At 39.9% G+C, this 10,391-nt stretch overlaps 1 protein-coding gene across 1 annotated transcript; it reads left to right on the forward strand.

Annotated features, from left to right (window-relative positions):
- Positions 1–2,086: 2,086 nt before the first annotated feature.
- On the forward strand, positions 2,087–7,894 carry LOC306979632 (sodium- and chloride-dependent GABA transporter 2-like; the record flags this gene model as incomplete). The annotated part of the gene is made up of 13 exons (XM_079578655.1): positions 2,087–2,240; positions 2,317–2,451; positions 2,782–2,922; positions 3,015–3,099; positions 4,232–4,364; positions 4,432–4,566; positions 5,707–5,810; positions 5,898–6,195; positions 6,306–6,443; positions 6,514–6,616; positions 6,713–6,813; positions 7,508–7,678; positions 7,754–7,894. 13 exons carry the CDS (start codon positions 2,087–2,089, stop codon positions 7,892–7,894), a joined length of 1,839 nt encoding a protein of 612 aa, XP_079434781.1.
- Between the last annotated feature and the right edge of the window lie 2,497 nt (positions 7,895–10,391).

Below are 10,391 nucleotides of genomic sequence, written 5' to 3' on the forward strand. Positions count from 1 at the left end.
CAGAAAATGTAAGAAAATGTAACTCTGTAGGCTATACATCAAAGTGTCCTGAATAGGAACACCATATAGTCTCGCTAGCCACAATGCCATTGATCATCACACATGAGCTTCCTGCGGCCACTGATATGGAAGAGTATTACATGGTTACTCTGCCATGACACTAGAGGGCACAGACATTCAAAAACTGTACATTATTTGCTGATAATAATGAGTTTATTTAAAAAAAGACAAATAGGTGAAATTGCATAATTTCCCAAGGCACACCAGACAATATCTCACGGCACAGTGGTTGAAAAACACTGCTCTGGACATTAATATTTGAAAGGTGGCAGACACCGTGCTACCATGCTAAAGTAAACCATAAACCATGTTTCTATTACAGTGTAACTATTTTTCCACTGTGATTTGCATGTGCGATCATCTCATCTGCTCAGCCAACCAGGGCTCGGGTTTGAATCATCCAGATAAAGGTTAGGTTTTCACATTAACCATAATATTAAACATTAAAATGAAGCACACAAACTTTTCTGGTAAAACAAAAAACAAAGCAAAAAAGAAGCATTAAATACACAAAAAGGGAATCTAATAAACCCCCACTACCATCACCACCATCACCTGTAATCAATGTTGTGCCTATTCATTGTGTAATGCATGCACTGCTAGTCTACAGGACTGAGCACTACAATGACCTCTAGCGGCCATAATCAACATCACTATTTCACTCAGCTCCTTCTGACTAAGATGATGGGGGCACTCACAGCCTTTCCTCCCTGCCTGACAAAAAGGACTATTACGGACCACACAGATAACCGAAAACTATCCGGAAAAATAATATGATTTTCAAATAAAAAATCTTCCCAAAACAAATCGTTGGTTTTCCTCAAAATGAATGATAAATATTGATATAGACCTATCAGGACTCCACTCCTGCCACACATAATACACAGCACCATTAATTCAGCCCAAAGACCATTCGACGGACCTAGAGACCATCTCAGGGACCACCAGGGACCACTCGGACCACTGCACAGCGCCCCTAGAGGTCATGGTCCCTAATGGTCCAGACCGGTCTTTAATGTTCACGGACCAGACCACACTTTCGGCTACAACCCCCTCTCCAAAAAGGTCAACGTAGATTGGGATAATTCACTCTCATCTTATCATCAAATCTAATCATCTAATCATCAAAACAAGGAGCAAAAAGAGGCTTCACTGACAAAGAGTGTAATCAAATCCAATGCAAACCAACATTGTGAGAGTGCACAGTTCCCCACAGACTGGTTGTGTCAGTCTTGGCCACTCCTCTGAAACTAAACAAGCTCATTCAATTGATCCAGTTGTTTCAGGTGTGCAGTGCCTAAGGTGAGATGTCTTGTTTTGTCTTGATACTGTATATTGTTTTATGTATTTTAATTTATGGCAATAATGGTTATTTGTTGGACAAATGAAAAACAAAAAACGTTATTTTGACCCCTCAAAGTGAGTTTTTGGCATGATCACATACACAAATCTATTATATATTATTATTTTTTTAGGTATAAAAGCAGGTAGGTAGTTTGGGCAGCTTTCCTGGGTCAAGCTGAGTTAATTTGACCCATCTTTTCCTTAAGAAACAATGAATCACAAACTACAGACGATTGTTATTTACAATTCTTTTTTTTTTTTACAGAGAGAAAGTTGCTTAATCTGCAAATGATGCGTATGGGAAGAAAAATATATATGATGCTTTTTTTTTTCTGCATAAAATGTCTCGTGGGAAACAATAAAATGCAAAAAAAAAAAAAAAAGATTTTATGATTTTAAGTGTAAATTATAACTTCATATCTGGTGACTGAACATACCCCAAGAATAAAGTGAGACAGCGTCGTCAAAACGATATATTTCAGAAGATTTTTTGTGCCTTGTAATTTTAAAGCTATACTGACATTTTTGAAATATTATCCCCCTCAGCGTCATACAGTGTAGTTTTGCTCACTGATACATCTCTGCAACCAGGCTTGTGACCGTGGTTAAGTACACTGACTTGCACATAATGTTACGTCTCAAAATAATTGAAAAGGTTTTTGTTTTTTAATTTGTTTGAAGCATGGGTGGGGGTCAAAGTCAGTCTGAAGATAAGAAGCCAGTGGAGAGAGAGACGTGGGACAGTAAAATCGAGTACCTCTTGGCTGTGGCGGGACACTTGGTCGGCCTTGGCAATGTGTGGAGATTTCCGTATCTCTGCTACAAAAACGGAGGAGGTCAGTTGCTGCTGCCCTGTTGTTCATCCGTCTTAAACTGCATTAGCACAGATTGATTTTGATATTTGTCTTGAAGGCGTATTCCTGATTCCGTATGTGGTGTTCCTGTTCACATGTGGCATCCCGATCTTCTTCATGGAGACAACTCTGGGCCAGTTCACCAGCCAGGGAGGGATCACCTGCTGGAGGAAACTCTGCCCTTTGTTTCAAGGTAACATCGGCCACATCAGATGAATGAATAAACCAAAACTTTATTTATGTGCATTTCAATTATAGCAGCCCAGCCATGCTTACATCCACTGAAATGCATTTGAGTAAGCAGGAGTTTTCCATTGTAGAAAAGGATATTCAAGTTGTCATCTGTACTGGTGGTGGTAATGAGATGTGGATGTTTGTCGGACACGGAAAGTACAGTCATTTCAGGCCTTTGTGGTGAAGAACTAGAACGACCTTTCCCAGGATGACCTTTTTATTCAACTGAATTTGGACGTCTTTATTGAGCTTGAAGCTTCCTGAACTAAGATGTGCTTCTCTCCTCCAGGTATCGGCTACGGAAGCCAAGTGGTGATAGTGTACAGTGGCATTTACTACATCATTATTTTGGCCTGGTCTTTTCTGTATTTGTTCTCCTCATTCAACTCAAAGCTCCCATGGGCAACCTGCCAAAATTCCTGGAACACAGGTGAGGAGACGACTGGTTTTACGAGTCTTGCATGGTTGATATTGTGATACCTTTGTGTCATGCTGCTCTGTTTTGTATTTCCCCCTTCATAGAATCCTGTTTCGAGCACGGGACCAATCACACACCTGGGATGCATCTGGATGGGGGCGGTTCTTCCTCTGTTGTGGAGTTTTGGGAGTAAGGGATATTGAAAAAAGTTCAACATTTAAAGGAACACGCCACCGTTTTTCCATACTGAGATATGTTCGTACCTGAGCTTGATGCGTACCTGTCTGGTCTTTGTGCGTGCGCTCAGTCACGCAAAAAACGACCAAAGATATTGTTAGCATTTAGCCTCTCCTCCTCTCCTTTATGTGGCCAAACGCGGGTGAAGTTAGAAGCGACCAAGCTCTTCCACGTTTTCCCTATTTCAATAAGGTTACATGTGTAGTTGCACTATCAAAGTATAGTTACACAAAATTAAACATGTCGATTTTCTAAGCAGATAAAAATGGGTACTGTATTGTAAGGCGTAATAACACCTTAGGAGCACTTCGACATCAGTGCAGTCTTCACTTTACACGCAGACATCAAAGTGACATGTTTTGTGTAACTAGACTTGGATCGTGTAACTACTCACGCAACTGTATTTAAATAGGGAAAACATGGAAAAGCTTGGTCGCTTCTAACTTCACCCCCTTTTGGCCACATAGAGGAGAGGAGGGGAGGCTAAATGCTAACAACATATTTGGTCTTTTTGCGTGACTGAGCACACGTGTAAAGACCAGACAGGTACGCATCAACTCATCTAAGCTCAGATAAGAACATATCTCAGTGTGGAAAAACGGTGGCCTGTTCCTTTAAGGTTAATTAATTGATCAGTTGAATGGTAACAAGCTTTTTTTTTGAGTGGGATGAAACTGTAGTGGCCATACTGCCTTTGCTATGCCCAATCCCGTCAGACCTTGGAAGCTAAGCAGGGAAGGGCCTGGTCGGTGCTTGGATGGGAGACTGTTTGGGAGCACCAGGAAGCCTAGCGAATGTAGTCTGTGAGTGAGTGGTTGGTGGTGGTTGGAGAGGCCGATGGTACCTCCCTTCTGTCAGTCTACCCTGGGGCAGCTGTGGCTACAATAGTAGCTTACCACCATCGAGTATGGAGTGAACGAATAATGCAATGTAAAGCATCTTTGAGTGTCCAGAAAAGCGCTATATAAAACTGATGCACAATTATTATTATTATTATTATTATTATTATTATTATTATTATTATTATTATTATTATTATTATTATTATTATTATTATTATTATTAATATGGTGCATGGTTGCAGGAGGAGAATTTTGGGACTTTCAGATGGTATTGATCACATCGGGAATGTTCGCTGGGATCTCGCCCTGTGTCTTCTTCTGGCCTGGATCGTGTGCTACTTTTGTGTGTGGCAAGGAGTCAAGTCCACTGGGAAGGTACCGGATACTGATGTTTATTTATTCAAAAAACTATTTGTAAATAGCATATTGACATATGCTTCAGGTCGTGTACTTCACGGCCACGTTTCCATACTTAATGCTGGTGGTCTTGCTGATTCGTGGGCTCACTTTACCGGGAGCCAAAGAGGGAGTGATATTCTACTTGTACCCAGACGCATCAAAACTTGCAGATCCAGAGGTATGTAATCATCTTTTTGTGTTAATTATTATGCAATTGTTTACTTAGTTCATTTATTTCAGCCTGAGCATTACAGTATTGTATAGTATTATCAATGGCATCCGGCATTAAATATCTGCCAATCTGCAGGTTCACTTGATTGCAGAGAAAACAAAACAAAAACTTCATACTCTCTCCATTGTGAATACGGTGCTCTAATGCACTGTATATTTTAATAACCAATATTACTTTTTTTGTTGATGAATTATTGAAATTATGTATTAAAGGGGCTAGATGCAAGTTAGCCATTTTATATTCACTACTGCCACATCAGGTCATACGTGTAAGTGCAGCTTCTATATTAAGCTCGTGCATGACGACAATTCGGACCCGAAACAACACCTTTTTGAGTGACAGTGCAGGATTTTAATGGCAGTTGTTGTGAATAGGTCTGGGCTCATTCTACACCTTAGGACATTGTTCGAACATGTAGGGGGAGGAAAATACATAATTTTAACATTTTTAAACTCCGTATAGTCCCTATAGTCCCTGATTTTTTGATTGCAAACAATGAAAGGGGAGGCCACTAAATTAAAGTGTTAGTTGTGGTCCAGAATAATTCGTAACTTCCCTAATGTATTTGTAGCATCCAAATTCTTTACAGGGACAAGTTTATAGGCACATTTCACAACTTGCAGGGTCACTTTTCAGGATCACATTCACAAAAATGCTAGAAAAATAGCCTGCAAGTTCATGAAATTGATACAAATGTTTTATAATTTGCGCAGTATCCCCCACAAATGTTTCAGTTTACATTATACCAAAAGAGGATGAAATAATTTTCATTCCATTTCTAGAAGTAAAACCAGGAATAGCTCCTTTAAGTTTAAATCAACCAACAAATGAAGTTCACTAAAAGTATTGGCCCATTTAGCAAATTGCAGTTTCTTAAGTAGTATTGGAACGCAAAATATCCTGATTTTGTTTGGTGTAAAACCAGTGAATCTTTTTGTGTTTTTTTTAGTACACAATTTTAAATGTAATTTTACAAAGTAGGATTTATGTAGTTTCTCTACAAATCTGCTACTCCCAAAAGTCATTTCTTTCAGTGTAGTTAGTACAGGGAGTGCAGTGGTCCCTCACCAGCTCACTGTTTGCCAGGTTTGGAGTGACGCTGGCAGCCAGATCTTCTTCTCTTATGGCGTCTGCATGGGTATCCTCTGCTCTCTGGGAAGTCACAATAAGTACACCAACAACTGCTACAAGTACAACACTGTAAATCGTGTCTTCTACATTGATTTAGGACATTTTTACTTCAGTAAAACTAATTGTTTTGTATATTATTCCCACAGAGATTGTGTTTACTTGGGACTTTTAAACAGTGTAACAAGTTTTATAGCTGGATTTGCCATTTTCTCAGTCCTGGGCTTCATGGCAAAGGAGCAGGGTGTGCCCATATCAGTGGTCGCTGAATCAGGTAATGGCAAAATAGCATATCATATTTATCTCGGCTGTTTAAACTTAAGCTGTTGTGCAGGTCCAGGCCTGGCGTTTATTGCCTATCCCCGTGCAGTGGCCATGATGCCGGTTCCTCAACTTTGGGCTATTTTCTTCTTTGTGATGTTGCTTTTGCTAGGATTAGACAGTCAGGTATGGGTTCCATGCAGACACAGGAACACACAATAATGAATGTTACCAATTTCTTCTAAACTTCACTCCATTTTCTTCCTTTACTCAATGCTGTACATGTGTCTTTCCAGTTTGTGAATCAGGAAGCTCTCGTCACCACCATCTCAGACATGTATCCAAACTTTTTTCAAAATCACTGTCGACGGAAGCTGCTCCTCCTCGTGTTGTGTGTGGGGAGTTTCTTTGTTGGCCTACTGCTGATCACTGAAGTGAGTGGTCACATGGTCACGTCAAGACTCTGTCATATGAGGGTTTATCGCTACTTCTTTTATTTGGCAGGGAGGACTCTATATTTTTCTGCTGTTTGACTATTACGCCTGCAGTGGGTCGACTCTGCTGCTCTTTGCAGTCTTTCAGTCAGTGTGTGTTGGTTGGGTCTATGGTAATCCAAATTATACATGTTTACAATATCCCTTATTTAACTCTTATTGTATTTCTACATTAGTGTGTAACTTATCCACTTTGAACAATTGTGCAGGTGCTGATCGGATGTATGACAATATCCAGGACATGATTGGGTACAGACCACATGGTTTTATGAAGTATTGCTGGAAGTACCTAACACCAGGAGTGTGTACTGTGAGTAGCATTAAGTGCAGATCACATTCATGTTAAAGGGTCTTCTGTTCAAATACAGCCAGCCTGTGACGAGTCAGACACAGTCTCAAACACACAGCGGTGCATGGCTCTGTAGATGCACAGATTTATTTACTCCTTCTGTGTATTCTTGGCAGCAAGAGGTAATTCCCTCAAATATAATTAAATAACCACATTTATTTGATGACCTGTTCGATTCACAAGTTCATTCACGCCTTTGCACGGTCACAGTCTGGATTTTTTTTTAATAGCTAAGACCTCTGTCGTCACAAACTATGAAAAAGAGTGACTAATGATGTGAAATATATGCCAAGTTTAACTTTATTTCTATAGCACATTTACAACAACTACGGCTGCCCCAATTGATTCACGTAAAATAAAAAACAAAGAAATCTAGATGCACTTCTGTGAATAACAACTGCAGCATTTTGGGGTTTGCCTTTGTCCAAATGATCTTTCCATTGAGGGCTACATACCAAATAACATTTGTGGAGGGCCAATCAATAATGGTGACTTATTTTGGCTCATCATAATATAAGTCAAAGTCAAATAAAGGAGAAGTTTAATGTGACGGCCCTTTTGTTGTTTTGCTGCGGGTGATTATGCCCCACACCTTAATTCAGGCTTGGAATATTACACCTGTCTCAAAATCTCTCTGTCTTCTTTCCATCTTCAGCTGACCATTGTCTTTTCTCTGGTGAAGCACTCTCCACTGAAATTCAATAATACATATGAGTACCCGTGGTGGGGTTATGCCATCGGGGGACTATTCACCCTCTCCTCCACTCTGCTGGTGCCACTGTTTATGATATATGCAGTCTGTGTCACACCAGGGACATTCAGACAGGTATGCATGTTTTGAAATGAAAAAATACTGTTGTTCAACCCATACATAAAAAAAACATCTTTCTTTTTGTTGTAGAGAGTAAAGATTTTATGCACTCCAGCAAAAGACTTAAAGAGGAGGAGTGTTAATAAAGAAGCCTTTCAGACGTTTACAGACATGAACACATTACGGATGCTGGAAGAAGACATCCATGAAGTAGTCCCTGTGATGGTCTGAAAAAGACAAGCGTTGAGAAAACAATACTCAGACTGACCACTAGAAGCCACACGCCTACCTCCTGTTCTATTGCATTGTAGCACAAGAGTCCTCATTCATGTAGGCCAGGGGTGTCCAAACTTTTTTCATGGGGGGCCGCATATTGAAGCGTACACGGGGTGAAGGGCCGTAGATCAGTAGTTAGTGCCGCAAAACCTTCCACTAGCAGAGGTTTAAATTGTGCCCCACACCTCTATGTAAGCTTAAAACCTTCATGCCAGCTCTGTCTCACAATAAAATGTTAGTTGTTCGGTTAGAATTGTATAGAATTATTACATTTCAAATAAAAAGGTCCATCTCTGGTGATGTGTACCGATACAGCAAGAGGCCGAGGGCCACCATAAATTGGTCTGAGGGCCGCATTTGGCCCGCAGGCCGCACTTTGGACACCCCTGATGTAAGCCTACTGCCTAAGGCCGACTCGCATAGCCCCTAAAAGGCCCTTTTCACGGCTCTGTCACTTCCCGCAGAGCAGTACAGAGCATGCGGAACTACTAGCCATTGTTTAGTCATTTTGTGATTTGAAGACAAAATAATGCAAGGATGATAAAAATATTAGGCTATTATATTCTTATTCTTATTTTCCCCTATTTTTTTTAAAATGTCTTCTAAGTGGTTTCCCCATTGAAACCTGCTGCCCTGGCGCGTAAATTTCAAATATTTATTCATTCGCCCCAAGATTTTCTGAATTCCAGGTTTTCATAGAAAATAAGTTTACATTTCCCTGAAGAGAGAAGGGCGCAAGCGTGACGTTCCATGAAAAGGGCTTATTCCAAAGCATTTCAAAAAACTTGTCTGTGAGAGCAAGACACAGAAAATAAACTTTACATTTTATTACTAATCACATTTAAAATAACTATCAAAGTATGGGTGATAAGTCAGCCCATATAACCTTAAACCAAAGGCCTGTCTTTGGTTATTTTTGTCCTAATCTTTCCCGGTGTAGGTTCGAGATAGATCTCAGTATTGCCCCCTCTGCTGGCAAACACAAGGCATTGCGCATCTTACTTCTACTACTGCGGCCATTGCTAGTTTTAACCAGTGTTACAGAGTGAAAAGTCTCTACTTACATACTTCTATTGTGTGTGTTTCCCTGGGACAAACTGAACCCAAACCTTCAGACAAATGTTTTGGTTGTAAAACGTATTCTTTATGCATGGCCCCATAGCCTCATAGTTAAATTCTCTGTTATATGTTTTATGTTTAACGCATGCACCGAGAAAAAAACCTAGCCTGTGAACCTGTTCTCAAACAATGGCAATAAAAAACTATTGATTTTCAGACGTTTTTTTTTTTTTTCCTGATCAGCAGAAGTGTAGCTGTATTTGAGAGATGGTCATTATGTCTATGGAGATGCTTGAATTGCCCCATCTGCTGGCTGATATAGGATATTACACGATTCCGCCACTAAACGCACCCACACTGCTCTTCGATTAAAGCAGCATTACGCCCTCTCGATTGGAATGAGTTCATTATTACCTGAGAACCTTTTTTCCCCTTCAATTTCTATGTTTCACAGCACACAAATGGACGCTGATTTTTTTTTATATTTCCTAAGCATATCTCATACTACAAAAAAAACAAAAAACCTTTAATTTGTCTTGAACTAGAATTATTGTTTTCAGTTCTTTCAAAATGCAAGTGGCCCAATTGTATTGCTAGTTTTATTCGCGTACAGGCTCAGGCCAGTGAGAGGCGCTGAAGTGCAACCCATCGACCCCTCGCAGAAGTCGGTGAGGATTTCAAACTGTGGCGTTCAAACTGTAACAGTTCTATCCACACCATCGATTTTTGTATTACTGCACACAGGATTAACTAGGCTTGACATTGTTTTAAGGTTGGCCCATTTGATCCAAGAAATGAAATTGAAGGTGAGTGTGCGCGCAATAGAAATGTGAACTGCTTTATATCAGCGTTAAGAAGATTCTATCCATCCAAAATAAAAGAAAATAAAAAAGATCAGGCGCTTTTTAAAGCAAACAAAACTAAACAAAACATTCCTGCCCCCTTTATGAAAGGTTACCATGCGCTCTACACTCATTGACAGTGGATACATGGGTTAAGCGCAAACTGGATATAGTTCAAACAGGTGTCCGTCCTTCTGGCACATGCGCAGTTAGTGCATCTTAATTCGAATAAGCTACGTGTTAGTGAGTTCAGTCAGAGCCAGTGACCCCTGGGAAAAACTCATCTCACACAAACTTATTTTGTTATTATTATCATTATAGTTATATTTTATGTATTATTACAGTATCCTCATATCTGCAAATAAATAGGGCCTAATGTTCACATTGTTTAGTGGGAGGATTTTGCACAAGGGATGGAGTGATGTTACAGTCAACCCATTACACTACCACAGCACATCGCATTCACTCACTGTAACAGAAGAGTACCGTTACTTTGAAAGAATTTTACTCAAGGACAAAGTAGTGACCCAAATAAATACTCATGTGAAAGT

This window comes from Gobius niger, assembly GCF_951799975.1.
Source record: "Gobius niger genome assembly, chromosome: 20".
In the NCBI taxonomy this organism is placed as follows: Eukaryota; Metazoa; Chordata; class Actinopteri; order Gobiiformes; family Gobiidae; genus Gobius; species Gobius niger.